The sequence below is a fragment of the Sorex araneus genome, chromosome 5 (genome assembly GCF_027595985.1).
Source record: "Sorex araneus isolate mSorAra2 chromosome 5, mSorAra2.pri, whole genome shotgun sequence".
Classification (NCBI taxonomy): domain Eukaryota; kingdom Metazoa; phylum Chordata; class Mammalia; order Eulipotyphla; family Soricidae; genus Sorex; species Sorex araneus.
The window spans coordinates 144,123,129-144,146,102 of NC_073306.1; the positions used below are offsets into that span (position 1 = coordinate 144,123,129).

General features: G+C 51.8%; 1 protein-coding gene across 3 annotated transcripts in view; it reads left to right on the forward strand.

Moving 5' to 3' along the window:
- The window catches only part of FAM193A (family with sequence similarity 193 member A), a 97,073-nt gene that overhangs the window by 54,292 nt on the left and 19,807 nt on the right, over nucleotides 1-22,974 (forward strand). For 2 of the 3 annotated variants that reach the window (XM_055139215.1, XM_055139216.1), the window contains exons 7-14: nucleotides 3,554-3,701; nucleotides 12,520-12,597; nucleotides 13,338-13,450; nucleotides 13,538-13,780; nucleotides 13,919-14,050; nucleotides 16,497-16,650; nucleotides 16,762-16,938; nucleotides 20,274-20,525. In XM_055139215.1, coding sequence (XP_054995190.1) covers nucleotides 3,554-3,701; nucleotides 12,520-12,597; nucleotides 13,338-13,450; nucleotides 13,538-13,780; nucleotides 13,919-14,050; nucleotides 16,497-16,650; nucleotides 16,762-16,938; nucleotides 20,274-20,525 — 1,297 coding nt within the window. The remainder of the gene's footprint in view (nucleotides 1-3,553; nucleotides 3,702-12,519; nucleotides 12,598-13,337; nucleotides 13,451-13,537; nucleotides 13,781-13,918; nucleotides 14,051-16,496; nucleotides 16,651-16,761; nucleotides 16,939-20,273; nucleotides 20,526-22,974) is intronic. The other variant, XM_055139217.1, reaches the window with a different exon arrangement.

Below are 22,974 nucleotides of genomic sequence, written 5' to 3' on the forward strand. Positions count from 1 at the left end.
TTCTGGGGTCTTCTGTAGTTGCTGGGGCCTTCTGGGGTTGGGTAGTAGAAGTCGGCCTTCGCTCTGGGGCCCCACCTTCTCGTTCTTAGCAGTGTGAGAGCCATGTGTGAACTCAGGTCGGCCGCCTCATCTACTCCACATATGACAGACCTGCCCCTGCGTTGTGTGGCCTGTGTTGCTGCTGGTGCCCCGAGGGTGTGCCTGGCACACATAGCAGAGCTCCCTCTGCAGGTGACTTCTGCTCTTGCTCAGCGGGGGAAGGAGACTTCTCCCAGCAGTCCTCAACCAGCCAGGCTTTGCTGGGTCTTGCTGGGTTCAGTGCCAGCACCTGAGGCGGCAATATGACTAGGTCCCCATTTTGCGAGGATCACCCACCCTGGTGGTGCTTGGGGCCCACAGGGCCGTGCATCGTGCTGGGATGGAACCCTGCACCTTCTCCTGGGTGCGCCCCACACCAGTTTCCTGTCTCTTAACCCCTGCGTTGGCCCAGTCTTTGTCATCATGTTCCTGAATTCTCTTGAGGGATCCTAGCCATTCCCTCCTCACACCTGAGCAGCAGCTGGTAGGCCCCCTCAGTGCTGAGATAGAAGGTGGGGAGTTAGTCAGTGGGCTGGGGTGTGGTCTGGTCACCCACAGGCTGGAGATTGGAGTGTTCTTCTACAGGACTGTCGTGGGAAAAAAATGTTTAGAATGTTCCAGTTGTGCTTCTGAGAGGCATTGCGTGGGGTGGGCGTCTCCCCATCAGGTTCTGAGCCAGGCAGTGGCTGAACGGGTAGGTGATGGCGGAACTCCAACGAAAGGCACCTGTGTTGTTTCCTTCCCTCTGTATGAAGGATCTAGGGCCCTGCGTGTCAGTTCTGCTCTCAGGCCAGCATGAGTGGGCAGTGAGGCATGAAACAATTTGGCCGAATCCCCAATGCTCTGGACTGTGGATCTAGAGCATCTTCTATTGGGGCTGCTGGCGTCCAGGCCTGCCTTAACAGTTCCAACCTAGACTTTGTTTTGGTTTGCCTTTTGGGCCATACCGCTGCGGTGCTCAGGGCTTACTCTTAAGCTCAGCACTTGGCAGTTTGCGTTACCAGGGATTGGATCGGGTACAGCCAGCACTCCACCGTCCCTACTGCCTCTCCTTTCCATACCTGTCTGGAAGTAAACATGGACAGCATCACATAAGGGGGTGCACAGCACGCACAGAAAGCTTCATCTTGGTGAATTGTCACGGCATCTGTCATCACAGACCAGACTGACAACCTGTAGCCATCAGGGAAGTCCTTGGGCCCTGCAGGTCCTGGGCGCCCCCTGGTGGCCATGGCACTCTCGCGCTCCCTTCTGGGCTAATCTTGTTAGGATCCCGGAACTCCTGCCTACTTTCTTACTAAATGTATCCTCCCCCTTTTCTTTGTTTCTTGTGTTTGGGATTTATTCCTGGCTCTGTGCTCAGGGATCGCTCTTGTTGGGGCTTAGGGACCACTGGGGTTGACCCTGGTCAGCCATGTGTGGCAGGCGCCCTACGTGCTACACTGTCTCCAACCCCGTGCTCCTCTTCTTTATGTTCACACAAGTTACCCATAGATCATCCTTGTTTTGGAGAAGAGCTTTATTGGTGAGCCTGGAGTGATAGAGGTGACCCAAAAGCACAAAAAGAGCAAGGCAAGCGCCCTACCCACTGTATCATTCTCTCCGGCACCGCTGTCCCTTACTTTCATTATTTTTATTTGCGGGGGTGTGTGTCATACCCAGCATTGCTTAGGGCTTACTCCTGGCTCTTCTCAGAGGTCACTCCTGGCAAGGCTCAGGGGACCACATAGGGTACTAAGGATGGAAGCTGGGTTAGCGCATACACAGCAAGCACCCTCCCTGCTGTCCTCACTTCTGTGTGTGCTTCTCTGTGGCATTAATCCCCTCACATTGTCAGTGCTAAGAGGCTCCGAGATCATTGCCGACTCCTGAGCCTCCCACCCTGCTTCACTCTACCCACGCCTTGTGCTTCGCGGCTGCCATTCCCCCAGCCTCCATCTAACCTGTGCAAGAGCGTGGCCCGGGCGCTGGCCGCGCAGACCGGCCTCACTCTGTGCTGTGCCTGAGAGCCTGTGAGTGGGGCGCGGCGCTGAAGCTCGGGTAGGCACCCCTCCCTCCTCCCTTCCTCGTCAGCCCGGCCACCGAGTGGGTGCTGTGGTCAGCAGCAGCACTCCTGTTTGTTTTCACTACTCAATCACTCGACTCTCATTGTTGAACGTACAGTCACGTAAAGGTCCTTACTGGAAATGGGGGGCGGAGGCAACTCTAGATTTTGTCCATACACACCCCTAACCCACACATATTTTAAACCTGATGCCAGTCTTTTGTAATCTGCCTGCATGAGAGCAGCTGTGATTGCAGAGAATAGGGCGTGCCTGGCCACCCCACATCCCCGTTTAGAGGTGCTCTCTGAACTCTCCTACTCCACAGTGAGATGTCTTCATGGTGTAATGTATTTGAGTATCAAGAGCAACAGTTTCTAGGGACCGAGGAGACAGTCATTGGCCAGGACTGTACCTCTGAACCCCATCCCCAGTGCCACCTGACCTTCAAATCTTCTGTGGTCCCAGCACAGCTGGGCTTGGGCAGTGCCACCACGCCTGGTCCGAGCATTGAGCCGGAAGTGACACTTGGGAGCTCTCACTCTCCAAACAAATAACTTTTTACTTAGGTTTCATTTCTCTACCACACCCAGCAGTGCTCAGGGCTTACTCCAGGCCCTGTGCTCTGGAGTCACTCATGGTGGGACCGCCGTAAGCCCTGTACCATCTCCAGCCCCCAGGCAACCATTTCTGACTAAGCTGAATGTCTTCCAGGGCTTCCTCCTCTCCTCGGGCTGCCCGTTTGCTCTCCTCTTGGCTCGCTCATCAGCTTTAAGATGGACTGTGAGCCAGGGCGGGGAGGGCACTCGCCTTGCTTACCTGACCCTGGCTGACCCTGGTTGGATCCCTACAACCCTTAGGGTCCCTGACTGGGTGTGGCCCCCCAAAAAAGATGTAATACAGAAGAAAGGAAAGAGTAATGTTGTTTCTGGAGGCTGGAGCGATAGCACAGCGAGGAGGGCATTTGCCTTACACACAGCCAACCCGGGTTCGATCCCTGGCATCCCAGGTAGTCCCCCAAGCACCACCAGGAGTAATTCCTGAGCACAAAATGATGAGTAACCCCAGAACATAGTCGAGTGTGACCCACAAACAAATCTCCAGTGGGATCAGATTTTACATAGGACTTTTGTTCTGTTTGGAAACCAAATCCAGAGAATCTTGACAGGACATTTCAAAATCAAATACGACATAGCTGCTCAGGGGCATGGAGGTGACGTGGAGAGGTGAGGTGGTGGCGCTCTGTACTTGGGAAACCCTTTTTCGCCAGATTCGCTTGTACTTCTGGGTCAGTGAGCTCTGCTCAGGAGGGAGCAGCGTCCTCAGCCCCACGCAGCAGGCCCAGGCCACCAACGCCTGCCAGGCTCTGCCCCATGGGTTTGGCTGGACGGCACAGCAGGGCAGAGCTAAAAGGCCTCTCTCCGCGCCCACAGGCTGGGCACCACGACGCATGACAGCGACAGCGAGGACACCTACAGCAGCCTGCTGCAGCGCTACCAGAGCTCCGAGGAGGAGCTTCGCAGAGTCGCCGCCGAGTGGCTGCAGTGCCAGGAGAGGATCGATGCCTACGTGGATGAGCAGGTGAGGTGGCGACAGCTCTGCCCCGCCCTGGGGGCATCTGGGGTTCCCGGGGAGCTGCTGAGCCGGGTCTCTGTCCATCCCTCTCAGACCCGAGCACAGCGGGGGCAGGGCCAGAGCAGTGGCAGAGCCGCCAATGGCTCCGTGTCTGCGTGCTGTGTCACCCTGTGACCCGCCGCTCACCCACCGCTCCCAGCTTCTCGAACCGTGTTCTTCTGCGTGGTCAGCCCGTGAGTCCAGCTGCAGCAGGATGAATTCCTGCCTCCCCCAGCAGGACTCTGCCCTGGACAGGTAGTCTGGGACCTGGCCTTTCTGCTCCTCTGTGCGCCCTGCGCCCCGACCCCGCCTGTTTCCCGAGGCGCTCCTCCGTGTCTGTTCTTGCTCTGACCAGAGGCTGTTTTGCTGTGGCTGCTGCGGGCCCTGGAGCCCTTAGCTCGGGCCAGGAGGGCGCTGGGCTGCTCCTGCGTGGCCGGCAGTGGCCGTGAGTGCAGAGCGTGTGAGAGCCTCTGCGCAGAGGCACCTTCCTGGAGAGCTTGCAGCTCCTGCACAGGCTCCTGGGGGCTGCTCTTGACTCGGGCCCCATGGCGGGCTCAGAATAGAACGGTAGGTGTCCTGGGCACTGCCCCAGGTCTCTGCCTGCCCCCTGTGAAGGGAGAGGACCAGCTTAGATGACACGTGACACTGTTTTATTTGAGCCTTTGCACTGTGTGACTCCGACTCCCTTTTCTGTGTGTCATTCTTTAGAAGCAGAGCTGCCCCTGTGCTGAGGTGGACTGTGGTGGACTGTGAAGGGGCTGCCTAGAGAGCAGATGCCATGGCAGTTGACTGCTGGTTTCTTGAGAGGTCAGAGGTCAAGGGAGAGCCCTGACTTCCCAGGATATCAGGTCATCGACCCTCTGGAAAGGAAGTGCCTTAAGGTACCAGCCTCTCTCTCTGCCCCTGCCTGTCACAGGGGCTGAAGCAGGTGGTAGAAGAGACTGCTGTGGCCTCTTGGTTTAGGGGAGCAGGGCTGTGGGGGACCGGCGGGGAGAGGAGGGAGCAGCAGGTGGCTTCCTGCTGGTAGTAGGTTAGTAGGTTACAGAGCATAGTGTCGGCCAGGGGTTGCTGCTGACACTGTCCTCCCGTCCTCAGTAGTCTTCAGTAGAGTGGCAGGGTGGAGGGGGGGTTGGACGGTGGGAAATGCACACCCGACTGTCCTCAGGGCTAATTCCTGGCAGGACTCAGGGAACCATTATGGGGTGCCAGTTATCGAACCCAGGTTGGCCATGTGCAAGGCAAACACCTTCCCGCTGTCCTGTTGTTCTGGCCCCTTGGAGAGGAGACCTGAATCCCACTTGCAGCCCCTGGCAGGAAGTACTCCAGAGATGCCGTAGTTCACGTTGGAAATTATAGGATGGCAGTGGGCAGTGTGTCTAACCCGGCTCCGGCCCGGCCCCTCAGCTTCGTGATGGATCCATGCGCGCACGTGCGTGTGTGAGTGTGTCTGTGTGTGTGCGCAGAGGAAGAAGCTGGAGGACAGGGCAGACCTCGAACCATGTGCCAGACCTCGAACTGATGGGAACAGCAGTGTGGATGGAGAGCAAGCCCTCACTTGGTCAGTTCAGAGACCCCCAGAAAAGGGCAGAGGTCAAGAAGAATCTTGGCCAGACAGGCTGTTTGTCCGGCACCTGGACTCCAGGCAGACAGGGTGGGGGGATCTTCGGCTCTGTGTGCCTGCTGAATCCTGACAGCTACTCAGGAGGTCACAGTCCTGGGGGTGTGCGGCCTGCGAATGCCCCTGACCTTGCCCGAGCTCCGTCTTGGAGACTGTGGGCTTTTGCTGCGTGCGCCCCTTTCTGCTTGCCTTTGGTGTTTGCTTCTGCAGTGGTGGAGGCCAGGCGCTGATTCAGCCCTCACCGGTCAACCTGCTGTGTAGGTCCCAGAGAAGTGGGCTGTCCAGAAGGGGCCTCTAGCTGCAGAGGTGAATGGTCAGGCAGAGGCTGCACACCAGAGCTCATGGAGCTGCGCTAGACGTTTCCAGATGAGAATTGCTGTGGGGGTCGGGGGTGCAGTCACCAGACCACTGGGAGTTGGAACTGAGGTGCCCATGTCCTATCTTCCTGGGAACACTGTGAGGTCTCCCCGATTCACAGCAGAGCTGTAATGGATATAAACAACAATCCTAGTTGACAGTATTTTTTTTTTATTTCTCTAGTTGAACTGGGACTGCAAGTATAAATGGCCCAGAATGACTCTGAGATGACAGAAGCACTGAGGCTTGACAGATTATAGGAATTTCTTTTCATCTATTTTTCCCCATGCTAGAGATTAAACCCAGGGCCTCCCACTGTGCTCTAATATTGCGCCCTCCCTGGCCAGAGTGAGAGGCCTACCGAGCTCTAATCCACAGCACCCAGTATGGTCCCCTGAGCACCAGCAGGAGTGATCCCTGAGTGCAGGGTCAGGAATAAGCCTGAGCACCTCCAGGTGTGGCCCAAGAAACATAAATAAAAGTCCTTTAGAGAAATAATGCACATTTTTTATTACTGCTACTCTATGAAGAGGGAGTGTGTGAATACATGATTTTATTTCTTCTAAAAAAGAAGTCTTAAAAATATATATTTTATTTATTTTAAGTCATTGCATTGGATAAAACAAAGTTCTGGGGTCTGAGAGATAAGACAGCAGGTAGGGAGTTTGTCTTGCACATAGCTGACCTAGGTTTGATCCTGCATCCTTTATGATCTCCTTATGATCCAGGAGTGATCCCCAAACGCTTCTGGGTGTGCTACCAACATCACCCCCCTAAAAAGGCAGTTCTGAAATCAACAGCTAAAGTTTTTAAGGGGCTAAAAAAATTTGCATGGCATCTAATGATAGCAGAAGGAAGGCGGTATTAAGATTAAAGCTGGAATAAAAAGAAAATAGAAAGTAGAGAAGATCAATAAAACTAAAGGGGGCTGGAGTGATAGTACAGCAGGTAGGGCATTTGCCTTGCACATGGCAGACCTGGGTTCAATCCCTGGCATCTCATATGGTTCCCCCGAGACCGCCATGAGTGATTCCTGAGTGCAGAGCCAGAAGTAACCCCTGAACATCTCTGCGTGTGACCCAAAAAGCAAATAAATAAATAATTTTAAAAGAATAAAAATAAACAGTGGTTCTCTAGAAATATAAACAAAATTGGCCATACTTTACCTAAATAGGTTACAGATAAGAAAAGACTTATTGGGGCCAGAGTGATAGTACAATGGGAAGGGCGTTTGCCTTGCATGCAGCTGAACTGGGTTCAATCAGGATTTCATACGGCCCCCCAGACCCTGAACACCCAACACTGCTGGGAGTAATTCCTGAGGCAGATCTAGAAATAACCCAGATTATCGCTGGGTGTGGACCCCCCCAAAAAAAAAAGAAGAAGAAGAAGAAAAGACTCGTTACAAAAGTTAGAAATGAAGGTGGGCCTTTACAACTGAATTTTCAAGGTAAAAAGAGTTCGAAGAGAGTCCTGTGAACTATTTGCCAACAGATTGGATGGCTTAGGCAAATTGCAATGTGACCAGAGATGGAAAGCAGCCCAATTGCATGGCAGCTCAGTGATCTGACAAATCTTTGTGCTTAAGGGATGCAATTCTCATCAGAGCTCTCGGAGAGAAGAGCCTCATTTCAGTTGCTTCTCTGAAAGCTGCCTGGTGTTGAAAAAATTAATACCCATTGAACTGGCGCAATAGCAGAGCGGGTAGGGCGTTTGTTTTGCATGCGGCTGACCCAAGTTCTATTTTTTTTTTCCCTCTCGGAGAGCCCGGCAAGCTACCAAGAGTATACCTCCCACACGACAGAGCTGGCAAGCGACCCATGGTGTATTTGATATGCCAAAAACAGTAACAACAAGTCTCACAATGGAGATGTTACTGGTGCCCGCTTGAGCAAATCGTTGAGCCGTGCTACAGTGCTTCTGGGTTGAGAACATTACATAACTCCTCCTGAGGCCAGCATTACCTTGATACCAAAAACTGAGTCACTACAGGAACAGAGAACTGGAGATTGGTGCAATAAATAAATAAACAAACAAACAAACAAACAGAATCCAGCAGCATGCTCAAAGTATTATTAAATGGGGTCAAGTGGGGCTTATTCATGGAATGCAAGGATAGTTGGGGATAGGAAAGCTTCATTAAAAGGGGAAATTTTTTATGTCCTTTCTCTTGATACAGAAAAAGTGTTTGACAGATTCAACACCCTTTCTTGATAAAAACACAAGAAAACAGGTCAAACCGATAGTACAACAGGAGGGTGCTTGCCTTGCATGCGGCTGGCCCAGATTCCATCCCAGGCACCCCTGATTGTCCCCGAGCATGCCAGGAGTAAGCCCTGAGCACAAGCTAGGTGTGGCAAAAAAAAATCAAAAACAGAAGGAAACAGCTTCCACAGAATGAAATCTATGTGTGAAGGATCTACAGCAAATGTCACGTGGTGAATCACCAGTGGAAAAATAACTTTTCCTCTGAGATCAGGAAGAAGACACAGAGGCCCACTTTCAGTGCTTCTGTTCAATCTGTGCTGAAAGCTTCGGCAGTAACAGTTAGGCAAAAAAAAAGACAGAAAAAGCTGTACTTTGGGGTTACACTCAATATGCTCAGGGGTTATTCCTGGTTCTGTATGCAGAAATTACTCCTGGCGGTGCTCAGGGGACCTTATGAAATGCCAGGAAATGAACCGGGGTGGGCTTCGTGCAAGGCAAATGCTCTCCCTGCTGTACTACTGTCCTGGCCCCTTAGTGATGTTTTTTTAGAGAGGAAGAACCCATCCTAAATTTCATCTGGAATCCTCATAGGAAGAGTCGCAGAGTAATCCTGGAAAAGACCAACACCAACTGCGTGCTTCCTGGTATGAATATAAAGTAAAACACAGAGCCATGAAACAGGGCCCACCAACTCAGACAGGTCTGAATCCTTTAGTGTGGAAAGAACAGGAAAAGCAGGCCTACAGGTGGGGGCAAAAAAGGTCAACTGGATGCTGCCACAGGTTCCATCCCTAGCACCCATGGAGTCCCCGAGCACCACCAGGAGCAATTCCTGAGTGCAACGCCAGAAATAACCCTTGAGCATTGCCAGGTGTGGCCTGGGGGGGGGGGGAAGAATTGGACTGAGCGCAAAAATTAACTCAGAACCAAGGACAAAATGAAGCTTCATGAATATGGAAGAAACCCTGAAGACATTATGCCAAGTGGAATAAGCAGACCAGAAAGAACAGACAGCAGTGTATGGTCTCACGTACGTGAGGGCCACAGAGGGCTGAGTGAGTGCATGCGAGTGGAGGGCCAGTCCTGGAAATGGGGTAGAGTTTCCATTTTATACCATAGTGAAGGTGATGGGTGGGAGATGGTGCTGCTCACCCAGCTGTGAGTGTATCTGAATCCCACAAGTGTGCCTTTAAAATGGTCCAGATGGTCAGTTTCAGGCAGTGTCTGTTTTCCTATTGTAATAAAAGGGGGGCAGAGAGATAGTCCACAACATTTGCCTTGCATGCAGCAGACCCTGATTTGATCCACCACTGTCCCTGAGCCACCACCAGGATCAATCCCAGAGCACTGCTAGGCGTGGCCCCAAAACCAAACCAAACCCCCAAAATAAAAAAACATGGCATTTTCTAGCCTTTTCCACAAAGGAGAACCATCTTCAGTACAGCCCTGAAAGTTGTATTCCTGTTCTCTGTCAAGAAAGCACAGTGTAACGTTCACAACAGTTAGAAATGAAACTGATTTTTGTAGCATCCATAGAATGCTTGGCTTGGATGTCAGTCACTTCTGACAGCAGTGTCTTAGAAATTATACGGTGATTCAGAGATTTCAAAATGTTAAGCCATCTATAAAGTAATGATATGTTCACATTTAAGCATAGATGTGGGGAGATAGTTGACGGTAACGAGATCAGTTGTTTGGGGTTTTTTTTTTTCTGCTTAAAATTTCTCTGTTGTTTGGCGTGTCTGTAAGCTACAGTACAAAGGTGTTCTGCATTTCAAAGAGTCCAAGGTTTCTGCTGATACTGCTAATTATTGAATAAATCTTTTAAGATAAAAAAAATTCTGTCTGATAATTAGGTTGTTTGAATTATTTCTTAAACTAGCAATAACAATAGCTGTTGTAAAAGAAAAGTGTTTCTCCTAAAAGCTGCAGCTTCACACAAAGGAAAAGACAGCCAGTATTGACTCTTCCCACCCCAGAACCTGATCTTTCTCTTTGTCAGTGGTTTTTGAATCCTGGTGTGTATCTCTCCCTGCTCTGATACGTGAGCGCTGCACTTGGTGCCCCCCCCCCCCCATTCCCCAGTGGGCTGAATGAAGTCTTGGTTTCCCAGGACAACACGCGATTTCTGCCAGTAGTAATGTTTAGCCTTATCTTTCCCAATGTCTGGGCTCTGTCGGGGCCTCCTTAGCACCTTGCGAAGATTCTGAATCTGGCTAAGCAGCATCTGCCCTGATGCTGTGAGTGATATGCCCACCGGGGAGCCTGGAAAGATGGGGTTCACTTGCTGCTAGTGGCTTAAAGAAGGTAGATTTCCCAGGGGAGGAGGGTGTCCCTGAAAAGGGGTCCCCTCTGCTGTAAGGAATGCTGCCCAGGAATGCTCCCCACTGCCTGTGCCCTCTGACAGGTTGGATACGCTGTAACAATGTCCTTTCATTTTTTGCTCCTAACTAAGGTTATTAGGTTTCAAAAAGAGAAACAGGGTTATTGGCTTCAGTTGTGTGGTCCTTTAGGAATTTCTGTTTCTATGTGAATTAAGAAATTAAGTTTTTTCCTCCTAAGGCATCCTTGCTTTCCTGGAACTAAACTCTACTTGGTGTTGGTAATCCCTTTGTAAATGTAATTAGCTAATACTGTAGATTTTAAAATACATCCTAAGGTGTGCCTAGCGAGCATCCTTCGAGTCCTTTGAGCCAGCTCCCCAGCCCCTTATATAACCTTCAGTCAAGACTTTGTACTTCCTGGCCCTTTTGTGGACATCAAAGTTGTCATGTGCCAGTCTGGAAGGTAGCTCTGTAGTTGGGTGCAGGCTGAAACCCCAGTAGTACCGGGGACTGCCAGTGCTTTGTACCCTGGTCCCTAGCATTGGACCAGCCCGGCTGCCTGAACAGCCCCGAGGCCATGCTTGGGAAGACAGCCCCCACCTGAAGTGGAGGGAAAATGTGGGTTTTGGGTGAATTCTGCCCTCGAAGTTCCTTGCATCTGCTCCAGATGGACATAGGATCTGTAGCAGGTGCTGAGAGGGCAGTACAGGAGAGTAGAGGACAGCATGTCCCAGAGCCGACCCACATCCTTGAGATGGTGATTTTTTTTCTTTTTATTTTGAGACCACACTCATCCCTGTGGCAGTCCTTGGCCCAGGCCTTCTGCACCCTGAGCCATCTTCCTGCTGGACCCCTATACTGCCGGGTTCCTGGGCTCAGATGGCTCAGTGCCCAGGCCCGGGGACTCGGGCTCATCCCCAGCGATGCTCAGGAGTGGCTTAGCTATGTGCGCTGGAGTCAGGGCTAAGGCCGAGCGTGCAGAGAGTACCAGGTCCGTCACTCAGCCACGTGACCCTCTTGCACAGAAAGGTTGTTAGTTGGTTTGATTTGGGGCCATCCCCAGCGATGCTCTCGGTTACTCCTCGCTAGTGCTTGGCACTGTCTGGGGTCTTGGGGGTCTGCCACCCCCTACCTGCTGTACTGCCTCTCCAGTCCTTGTCCTGCAGAGGTTTGAGTTGCCTTTTGTCCCTTTGTTTAACTTGGGAAGAAGTTTGGAAAACCAGCTTTTGGGTTTATTGATCACACCTGCTGCTTTTCCGAAGAGTTACTGGCTTTTTCATTGAATCCCTTCTTACCTTGTTTCCTGATTTCTTATTTTACTTAAGTGGGATGTTTCCTTTTTAGCGTTATTTGCTCTATATTGTTCACCCACCCATAAGTGCTTATACTTGTGTGTATTTTTCTACCAAGTATGGGCACATACTGTGTAACTTGGTTCATATGACTATATAAACAGACTGTTGTTTCAACTTTGATTTCTTCTTTGACAGTTTCCTTTTTTCCCAAGTAAGCTGGATTTAATTTTAGGAAATCACTCTCGGGGTACTTTTTAGGGTTTTGATGTTTGGTTTCTGGACCACGCCTGACATTGCTTAGGGCTTACTCCTGGCTCTGTGCTCAGGGATCACTCCTGGCAGTGTTCAGGGAACTATATGGGGTGCCAGGTTTACAGGGACTGAACCTGGGTCAGCCACATGCAAGGCAAGCTCTCACTCCCGCCCCAGCACTATTTTCTCACTTGCAAGATTGAGTATTAGCTCACTTCCCTTTTTTCTTCTAATAATTAATATGTATATTAATATCGCAGTAATTTTCTTGTAGTAAATGGTATGTCTTTTTAGTGGTTGCTCACAAGTTTTTAATATTAGAGTATACATTTATGTGAACAGGATTTAGTCTCCTTAGATCCTCCCCACCATGCCAGAGGAGTGTGGAGCCATCGTGGTCCCCTTTCCCTCAGAATGGGCGAGATTTCCGTGCTTGCAGCGTGGCGGCACCTGGGTGTTCAGAGAGAGTCCTTCTGAAGCGAAACCCGGTCTCCCCTTCCCAGGCACTGGGCTTCCCTGACCGTGGCAGGCCAGGCTCCAGTGTCGTTTTCTGTCCCCTCAGAAGTCCCTGAGGTGGCGAGGAAGCTGTGTGAGGAACTGCACAGGGGTCTGTGGAGTTGCCTTTTCTGTCTGACCTGCCGTTCCTGTGGGCCTCACTCAAGTTTCCCCTGGAAAGGGGCCGGGCTGGCTCCTGCCGGGACTCAGGCTTTGCTTCTCATGTGCCTTGGCAGATGACGATGAAAAGCAAGCAGCGCGTGCTCACAGAGGACTGGGAGCTTCTCAGGCAGAGGCGCTTCATCGAGGAGCAGGTGAGCCACAGCCGCAGCCCGCCCAGGGCCCTTGCCAGCATGGGTCTCAGTGAGCCGCCTTGGTTTGGGCACGACTCCCGTGTTGCCAGTCCGTTGGCCTTTCTCGGGAGCCATGCTTCCATGCACTCGCCATTCCCCTGCGCCCGCAGCCCGCTGCGCTGCCGTCATCGGCCACCTGCACAGCCTGTCTCCTGCCATGTCTGCCACCCACCAGCCCCTGCTGTGCTCCGCTGCCCTCGCTCCTTTCCATCTTGCCTCAGCACCACCGGGCAGGCATGGGCCTCAGCTCTGGCGCTTTCTCTCCTCTTGTGTTCTTGCTCCTCTCCAGAACTGAAGCTTCTTGGGCTGGTGGTTCTCGCCATGTCTGTGTACCTGGCCTCACTAAGCACTGGGCAGGGGCCAGCTCAGGGCACATTGGCGGGGAGGAGACCAGATGGACTTGGTGGTCCTGACCTTGTGATGCCCGGCCGGGTCTGCTCTGCATTCCCTTCGCTGGCCTACTTGGAAAAGTGGTGAGCAGGAAGAAGAACCATAGAACGGGCTGGAGAGACGGTTCAACAGGCCGAGCATATGCCTTGCATGCGGGAGCCTGGGTTCAGTCCCCAGCACCCCAAGGGCCCCTGAGCACTGATCCAGGAGTGGCTCCTTGAGCACTGCCAGGTGTGACCGCAGCAGAACCAGGAGCACGTAACAGAGACCTCTCTTGCAGACTTAACCTGTTGTGCATGAATTGCCTCTAGCTAACTAATAAGAAGGCGGTGACGGGGGAGAACAGCTTCACGGATGCCATGCGGAACATGTTGTCCTCCCGGCTGAACATGCCCGACTGTCCCAACTGCAGCTACCGGAGAAGGTGAGCCGGGCCTGCCAGGCCCTGCGCGCAGGCCCCGCGTGGCCTGTGTGCTGCCGTCTCGGTGACTGTCCATGACCCCCCACGCAGGTGTGCTTGCGACGACTGCAGCCTTTCGCACATCCTCACCTGCGGCATCATGGACCCCCCAGGCACTGGCGACATCCACATTCACCAGCTCCCGCTTCAGGTGGACTCTGCTCCCGACTGTCTGTCTGAGATGCGACCCCCGAGTGTGTCCTCGGCGAGCTCAGGGTCGGGCTCGAGCTCTCCCCTCACCATGCAGCAGCACCCCAGGCTTATCCTCACAGACACAGGCTCCGCACCTGCTTTGTAAGTCCTGACTTTGCAGTAAGGCTTCGGGAAGTGGAGTCCGGGGAGAGGTGCAGACTCCTGTCTGCGGGACAGAGAGCTGTGGAGTGCTGCTTTCTGTTTCTAGTCAACACCTCTGCTTTCATTCCTGTTTCCTAGAGCAGAGCAGAGAGCTGACAGTCGAGGCCCCACGGGCTGCACGGTGCAGGGTGCTGTTTCCATCTGGGGGCTCGGACTCCGCTCCCCAGCTCCAGGCACTGAGCTGCCCTTGGTCCCCTCTCAAGGCACAGCGTGGGTACACTGGGCGTGCTGAGTGCTTTTCAGGGAAGAAAAGCCATCCCCATCCTTTTTTTCCTTTTCCTTGCCATACTCAGCTATGCTGGAGCGATAGCACAGCGGATAGGGCATTTGCCTTGCATGTGGCCGACCCGGGCTCAATTCCTCCATCCCTCTCGGAGAGCCCGACAAACTACTGAGAGTATCCTGCCCACACGGCAGAGCCTGGCAAGCTACCTGTGATGTATTTGATATGCCAAAAACAGTAACAAGTCTCACAGTGGAGACATTACTGGTGCCTGCTTGAGCAAATCAATGAAAAACGGGAGGGCAGTGCTGCAGTGCTACTCAGCTGTGCTCAGGGGTTACTGAAGGCTCTACAGTCAGGGATCACTCCTGGCGGTGCTTGGGGGACTGTATGGAATGCCAGGGATGGACCCCAGGTCGGCTGTGTGCTGGGCAAGTGCCCTCCCCGCTGTACTATCACTTTGGCTCCAGGAGGCTCCATTCTTTTTTTTTTTTTTTTTCTTTTTGGATCACACCCTGCAATGCACAGGGGTTACATCTGGCTCATGCACTCAGGAATTACTCCTGGCGGTACTCGGGGGACCATATGGGATGCTGGGAATCGAACCCGGGTTGGCCGTGTGCAAGGCAAATGCTCTACCCGCTGTGCTGTTGCTCCAGTCCCAGGAGGCTCCATTCTTAAAGCAGCTCTTCAAACCTGAAATCAGTGAGCCTGAACTTGGAAGTTCTTACTTCTTGTAAAAAGCAGGTGAATCATGCCTGCCACTGAAGGAGTGGCGTGGCAGCCTTCAGGCAGCTGCCTCCTGAGTCTGGCATCATCCCAGCTAGAGGCCGGCTGTCTGCTCTCCATCTCCCCCCGCCCCCCAATCTTCACTCATGCTTCTCCCGGGCCTCGCTACACTCACCCATCACTTGAGCAAGAAGTGATGTCTCTGCACCCCGTTACCTGGAGGTATGGCATGAGGCTGGTTCCCACGTGGGCTCCAGGTACCGTGTCCAAGGTTTCCACTAGGACTTCTGGAAGGGCTGCCAGGTCAGTGTGCTATCATTTAACTGGAGGCAGCGGAGGGCTCCGGGGCTGGGGGACGACTGCCCTGAGCTGGACAGTTCAGCATTGCCCCTGTTCCTCACCTCTGGCCGGTAGTGCTGGGACCCAGGACCATTTCTTCAGTCTCTCTGGACTCGCCTCACCTGAGCATTTGGGGCAGGGTCAGCCTGAATTCCGGTATACTCCGCTCCATGGAGACACTCTTTCCTTGGATGTGCTGAGAGAGAGCAGAGTGCAGCAGCCTACCCTGCTTCTCAGACACCCCAGAGGGATGCGTGTCACCTGGTCCGAGCTTCGGCGAGCTGCGGCCTATGGCACATCGACTGCTGAGGAAGGCAGCCAGACTGGGCCACTGCCACGGAGTTGCCTGGAGTTCTGTCTTGGGGCTGTTACTGAGTTGGTGCACCCCAGTGTCTTCTAGATACTATGGGGCCTGGGGCTGCCAAAACCTGCCCTCATTATGGCGAGAAAGGCGGTTTGGTGGGGCTGAAGCAAAGATGCAGAGGGTAGGGCAGTTGCTTTGCATGTTGCTGACCTGGGTTCAATCTCCAGCATCTTATAATGTCTCCCGAGGACCACTCAGAGTGATTCTGAGTATGCCAGGAGTTGGCCGGGCAAAGACACAAAACAGAAAGATTTGATTTCCTCACCTGGACTTTGTAGGATCATGCTCCTGACACAGGAACACCTGCATCTCTGGAGTGCCTGTGACTCCTGCCACAGCACATTGTGCTTCAGTGGCACCTGAGCTTTGCCATTCTCTAGTACTTCCTGAAGCTCAGAGGCCCTATTCATAGTATTTTTCCTTCTCAAGGGCGGCTCTGTCTGTTGAAACTGGAGAACAGGCTGGGGGCATTGTGGTTGATGGTCAGGCTTGAATGGTTGGCTCTGACAGGAACTCTGCTGACCCTTCGGGTGTTGTATGGTGTGGTCGAGTGGCTCGTGTCTGGAATTCTAGTTTGCTGTACACCACTAAAACTGATCCTCAGTTCAGATCGTGAAACACCTGGCCAGAGTTGGCCTTTCACTGGCTCTGTCTGATATTTGTATAATTAAAAAATCAAATGCTGAAGAACTCAGGTGGACTCTTCACCCCTTTAGTTCCCACCAGATAATGTCGTGATTTCTGGAGAAGTTCATGGAGAACAGCTGTACTGTTGCACACGTTGCTCAGTTGGAGTCAGTGTCTCCTCAGCCTTGTGCTGTCCTGTATTCTCCTCAGGTTCGGTACCGACTCTCCTGGGCTGGAGTCAGGTGCCCGGCATGTGCCAGCGCCCTCACCGTGTGTGCCCTGCTTGCTCTAGTCTTGGCTATGTTTGGGGGTGCCAGAAATTCATTCACTGTCCCCTGGGCAGGTGCTCACTGCTGACCCCTCTGCTGTCTCAGTTGTAGTCACGAAGAAGATGTCGCACCCTTGTCAGCTAAGTTTGCTGACATTTATCCATTGAGTAACTACGATGATGCCGAGGTGGTGGCCAACATGAATGGAACCCACAGCGAACTGAATGGCAGCGGGGAGAACCTGGCCTTGAAAGAGGAGGTATGGGCCCCGCTCCGTGCCAGGACAGCAAAGGCTCAAGTGGCAGCCTGGCGCGTCCTGCGGACAGTCTGCATTTCCATGGAGGGTCAGTCACCATCGGCTATTTTTTAGTCCCCTCAGGTCAGCAGTACCAGCAGTAGTTCTTCTGAAGCTGGTGATGAAGAAGTGGATGGCGAGAGTAGTGGGGAGCCGCCAGGAGCCCCGAAGGAAGACGTCGGTCTAGGAAATGGGAGCCCCGGGAAGGAGAGCCCAGTGGACAGCCCGCCACCGGCATACCCGACCCAGCAGGTACCGTCCCACACTCCTGCTTCCCTCTGGCTGGCTCTCATTCCCAGTGTGTTCCTGTCAGCACAAATGTCGTTGCGTACAGAATTAGGTTGTTTTGGGGGCTGGAGTGATACTACAGCAGCCTTGAGCACCGCCAGGTATGGCCCCAAAACAAAACCAAATTAAGGGGCTGGAGTGATAGCACAGCGGGTAGGGCGTTTGCCTTGCACGCGGCCGACCCGGGTTTGAATCCCAGCATCCCATATGGTCCTCTGAGCACCGCCAGGGGTGGTTCCTGAGTGCGCAGCCAGGAGTAACCCCTGTGCATCGCCAGGTGCAACCCAAAAAGAAAAAAAAAAAGAATTAGGTTGTTTTATAGAATCCGTTGCTTTGGGTTTCTTGTTCTGTTTTTTGAGCTGTTCAGGGCTTAGGCCTGACTCTGCACTCAGGAATCACTCCTGGTATCTCACTCAGGAGCCATAGAGGATACTGGGAATCGAACCCAGGTCAGCTGTGTACAAGGCAAAGTGCTTTTTTACCTGTACTATCACTCTGACCCTCCAAGAATTAGGTTAGTTTGAATAACTTCCAAAATCTTGAGCTAGACTGTACCTAGGCGTACTTAGATGGTGAACACACAGAGCAGTTGGGTGGGGGGGTTGCAAGTGGAGTGAAGGCCTGTCATTTGTCCTCAGCCTCGCAGCACCCCAGCACCAGCCCCAGAGCATGACTGGGTATGCCCCTCCATCCCCGTTTATTTTAACACACATGATTTGGGCTTGAGAGATAGTACCTTGGGCCTGGCACAGCTGACTCAGGTGGGATCCCTGGCACAATATCTGATCCCTGAGCCCTGCCAGAAAAACAAACATACTAATTGTGTTTCTCTTGCTTGCCTTTGTAGTAAATAACCTTTATTTGCAACACTCTAGAGTCGAAGCTCCATATCCATAGAGACACATGGGGGGGCTAAATAAATGAAAATAATGGAATTTCAGAACTGGATGGTTTTGTAACAGTGGTTTTCTCCTAGGTGGACATGTTGTTGTGTCCACCAGGTATGTCCCTAAGTGCACAGCCTGTATTAGGCACTGAGCATAGCCAGGTAAGGCCCCAAAACAAGAAGTGACAGTCAGTTCATTTTAATAAGCAATGTAAATCTGTGACCCACACAGTCACTTTTGGTGGGGACCAGGGAACTATATGGAGTGCCGGGGATTGAACCCCTTTAAGCCACATGTAAGGGATACACCCTACCCACTGTACTATCTCTGGAAACATTCTCTCTTTATCTATGAATCTTATCCACATCTTTGTACAGTAGGACCTGGTTTTTGGGGCTATTGACTTATTTGGGCTTTCTCCATACAGAGTTATGTTGTCTATAAATAAAGACAAAGTTTTTTCCTTTCCAACCTGGATGCTTTTCTTGCTCTTGCCTACTTGAGCTAATCAGGCCTTCAACACAATATTGAGTAGAATTGGTTTAAGCAGATACTTTGCCTTGTTCCCCATCTTCAGGAGAGAGCATTCCCTCTTGGACCAGTCAGTATCATGCTGTCTGTCAGTTTTTCATAGATAAATCTAAAACAATTATATAAAGTTCTGTGCATATACAGTAGAGAAAACTTTTTTAAACAGATCTTTTCTGCCTTTGCTGAAATGTGGCTGGTTTTATTTGGCTCTGAGGATATGTCACATCATACGCCTTCCTGGGACAGGTCCCACTTGGTTGTGATATATAGTCTTCTGGGTTTCTGGGTTAGTTTTCTGTTTTGTTTAGGATTTTGGCATTTTGCTAATAAAATATACTGGTCTATAGTCATCTGTTCTTGTGATGCTTTTGTCCAGTTTTGGTATCAGGTCCCATTAAAATGAGATGGGATATAATAAGTTTGTTCAGCTTATTTTATCTCAAAGAATTTGTGTAAGATTGAGATTTATTAATTATTTGATAAATTTTGCCATTAAAATCCAAGGACCTGATCTCCTTTCTTCTTTTGGGGGGGGCGTGGCTAAGGGGGTGGAAAGATTTGTGATCATATTTAAATTTCGTTTACTTGTTATATTTCTATTTAGAGTTTATTGTTCTTCCTGAGTTAATTTATGCTTTACTAGAAATTGTTCTGACTTGTGAAATCAAAGCTTTAGTGTAATTAGCTTATTATATTAAAGCTTCCAAATTCCAAATTTATTGAAATTTGTCTTATTTCCTAACATGTGCTAACATTCCTGACATCTTAGATAATGTTTCTTGTGTACTTGAAAACAGTTTATAATTTGCTCCAGTGGAATGCCCTAGAACTGAAAGTTGGTCATATTGATAGAATTGTCTGAGTTTTCTATATTCTTACTGATATTTGGTTTCATTTTTCTAAATATTGCAAAGAGTCATAGGTCTACAGGGCTCCCTTTTCAAGCCTACCAGTGTGGATAATGTGCATTTGTAAATTTTTTTTATAGCTTCCTATATTATTGACCGTTTTGTCAATTTGTCTTACTTGCTGTACTGCCTTTCCAGTTCCTTTTTTTTTTTTTAAGCCTTTCATCTTAAGTTTAGGCGCTTCGTATCTTTTAATTTAAAATTTGTCACTGAATCTTGTTGGGTGTTGCATTATTTTTTTGTGGGGGGGGGTGCATTTTTTTTGCACTTTTTTTGAAGTAGCATGGGAATCCTGGCAGAACTTGAGGGACCACATGGAATGCCAGGGACCGAGTCTGGGTCAGATTCAAGGCAGATGCCCTGCCTGCTGCACTGTAGCGCCAGTGCCCAAGCCGTGCCTTTTCACTCTGTGCAGTCATCTCTGGCTTTGCTTAGGACATTTCATGGCTGCTGTGTAATAATCGTGAGCTGCCATTTCCTGTTCTCACACAGTGTCTCCTGTGTTTGTTCCCAGCTTCTCCTTGGCTTATTTTTGTTTGTTTGTTTTCTAACGTGCCCCACTTTGGTGCTGTTTGTTTCTTTAGCTCAACTTTTGTACAGGGTATGGGAAGTCGGGGTGGAAGGCCGTTACTCCTTACTGCCTTTGCTTTTGTTCTATTCTCCACTTCTCCAGGGAGCGCGCCACTGAGCGCGCCGGCTGCATCCAGAAGGAGGCCCCGGTGGCTGTGCCCAAGCACAGGTGCCGGTGCCCTTCCTCTGCCTGCTTCTTCCCAGATCTCCTGTCCTTGCTCCCCAGCAGGGGACGAGCAAACCACTCCACTCTCATATGCAGGGGCTCCTCTTGCCCCCTGTCTAGGCAGACCGGGTCCCTTGTGCCCCTCAGTGTAGGGTTTGAGGACAGGTGTTGCCCCCCCTTGTGTCTGACATGGAGCTCCCAGCCTGAGTAAGTTGTGTCCTTTGTCTTCCTTTGCAGGCGGAACAGGCTCCCAACCCTTGTGAGTGTTATGTCTGTAAACAAGAAGCTTCGGGACTGACCGCCGCGGCCGTTACGGCTGGAGCCCTGCCCCCTGGCCACCAGTTCCTGAGCCCAGAGAAGCCCACACACCCCGCGCTACATCTGTACCCCCACATCCACGGACATGTGCCCTTGCACGCCGTGCCGCACCTACCGCGCCCACTCCTCCACCCCACTCTGTACGCAGCGCCCCCCTTCACGCACAGTAAGGTAAGCTGGCAGAGTGTGCCCGATCCCTGACGGCCAGGTCTGCTCTGGAGGAGAAGGTGTCCATGCCGGGAGTGTCCCGTGCAGGCCCGGCTCCTGTATTCACGAGCTTCAGGGGCACTGGTTTGAGCAGCGTCTGAGTCCTGTGAGCACAGACCCCCAGCCTGCGAGGGATAGTGCCTCCGAGACAGAGGGTAGGGGCTCCAGAAAACCAGTGTCCAGCCTGGATGCAGCTCATCTGGCGTGTTTCTTCCCGGGGCTCTGCCAGAGGTTTGTATTTCCACTGGTCTCTCCGCTTTGAACTGACCTTTATTGATGCACAAACTCTGCTTGTTACTGGATCACTGTTCTGGTTCAAAGTGTATCTCATCAGTCTGAAGTAGGTGCTTCCCTAGTCATCTCAGATAATGCCTGCTAGGGAGAGAAAGGCCGGGAGGGCCCTTGCTGTGAGGCAGGGAAAGTGGGTGTGGGTGGGCGGTTTGTTTTCAGGGAAGAGGAACGGCTGGACAGATATGAAAAGTTTGGACTTGGATAGGATCAGCAGATCATGCTGACTTATGATATGTTCTTGGCTCCTGCTGCATTCACGCTTAAATCTCGTTACAATGTCCTGACCCCATTAAAACAGTCAGTGAAGCCTTTACTGATAGAGTGACTGGACATTACATTTTCGGGTACATGTCAAGGTCATGCTGTTAGCCTGAGCTGTGCGCTCCTGATTTCTGCCCAGCGGAGCTTGCTTTCCTTCTCTGCCTTACGCACCACCCGAGAAATGAGTCAAGAATGTTCTCTTGTGCTTTCCAGCTTATAGAAACTGTTCGTGGGTTGGTTCCTCAAAATCTTCAGGTGCAGTGAGATTGATTCTTGCCAAGGCCCATGGGCATGAGTCTGAGCTAGTTCTCTTTTGCCTTTGGACGCTGAGCTGACCTCTAGAAGGGTAAACGGAGGCTGCAGAGATGGGGCAGGCTCGGGGCTGACCTTCAGGCATCACTGCGCATAACTTTGGAGGCCAAAGGGTCACCAGAACATAGAAGCGGCCTGGTTGTCCTGCTTGACCAAGTGTCACCAGGAGATTGAGTGGCCTCCTGGATACAGTTTGGGGACCTCTGCCCCGCCACTCCAAAGCCCCCCCAAGAAAAGGGTAAAGGGAGTGAGAGAACTTCTAGGGACTTTATCTGCATCTCAGCAGGGCTGAGCAACAGATGGGTGCGAGAGAGTCCTGGGTAAAGAGGTGGGCTGGGGGGGAGGGACTGGCAGTGGGGGCAGTGGTGCACTCGCTAGGAGGTTTGATTTGGACCTCTTTGCTCTTAATTCTATTCATGATTGCTCAACATTATTCATGATTCATTTAGTGCTATCTCGAGGGTCAGAGAGAGAACCCAAAGGACCAAAGCACGTGCTTTGCATGCAGGAAGCCTATGTTCAATCCCCAGCCCCCTCAGCCCCTTGCGATCAGGGGCAGTTCCTCTGAGCACTGTGACAGAGGAAACTCAGGGCTGGGCACAGACTTTGCAGCAGTGGCCCTATCGTCCATCCCCAGCACCAGGTGCTTCCCCAGGTACCACTGACCTCTCGCACCAAGCAGCCAGTGTCTCCCCAAAAATAAGTAAGTTGACTGGGTGCCACTTTAATTTAGAAGTGTGCTTTCTTTTTGCCTGGTATTCAAGTATTTGCTTATCCAGACAAATTCACCTTCCCACCAACCAGGTCTGCAAAACAGCCGCTCTTGGTTGAACAGATGTATCGTGACATAGATCATGTATGAGTCTTGTATAGTTCATTCAGAGTTGTCGGAGGAAATGCACCTCCTGGCCATCGGGTATATGAGCACTACAAACAGCCTCCCTCCACCGAGGAGAGCAATGACCATGAGCACTGCAGTTAAGGAAGCGAGGGGTTGGCAGTAAAATTAAAGCAGGGGCCAAACATGATTTGATTTGGGGCAGGAGGCACACCTGGCGGTGCTCAGGGATCCCTCCTGAGGGGCTCTGGGGACTGGACTCAGAGCCTGGTCGCCACATGCAGGCAGGTACCTTCCCCGTGCGCTGTATCTCTGGCCCCATGACCTAATTCAGAGTGCTGCTGGGGAAAATCTCTGAGCCCTCAGCCTCCAGGGAGCAGGGAGCAGCAGCTGGGGCTTCAGAGTCCCTGGGGCACTGCCAGGGGGGCTCAGGCTGGGGCAGTTCAGGTCCCAGTGCTCGGCTGCTTGAGACTCCTGTGCCACAACTGAATGTGATCCCCGGAACACCACAGCCAGGCATGCGTGTGCCCTGAAGGCGCCTCCAGATGGGGACCCCCGTGGCATGCTAGATGCCCATCCCATGCCAGGCCCAATCCAGCCTCCCAGACGCTCCCGTCTCAGTGTTGTCTAACAGCATTCACTTCTCATCACTGACTGGTTTGGTTTGGTTTGGTTTTGCTGAGGCAGGGGGTTTTATTGCGCCATGCCTGG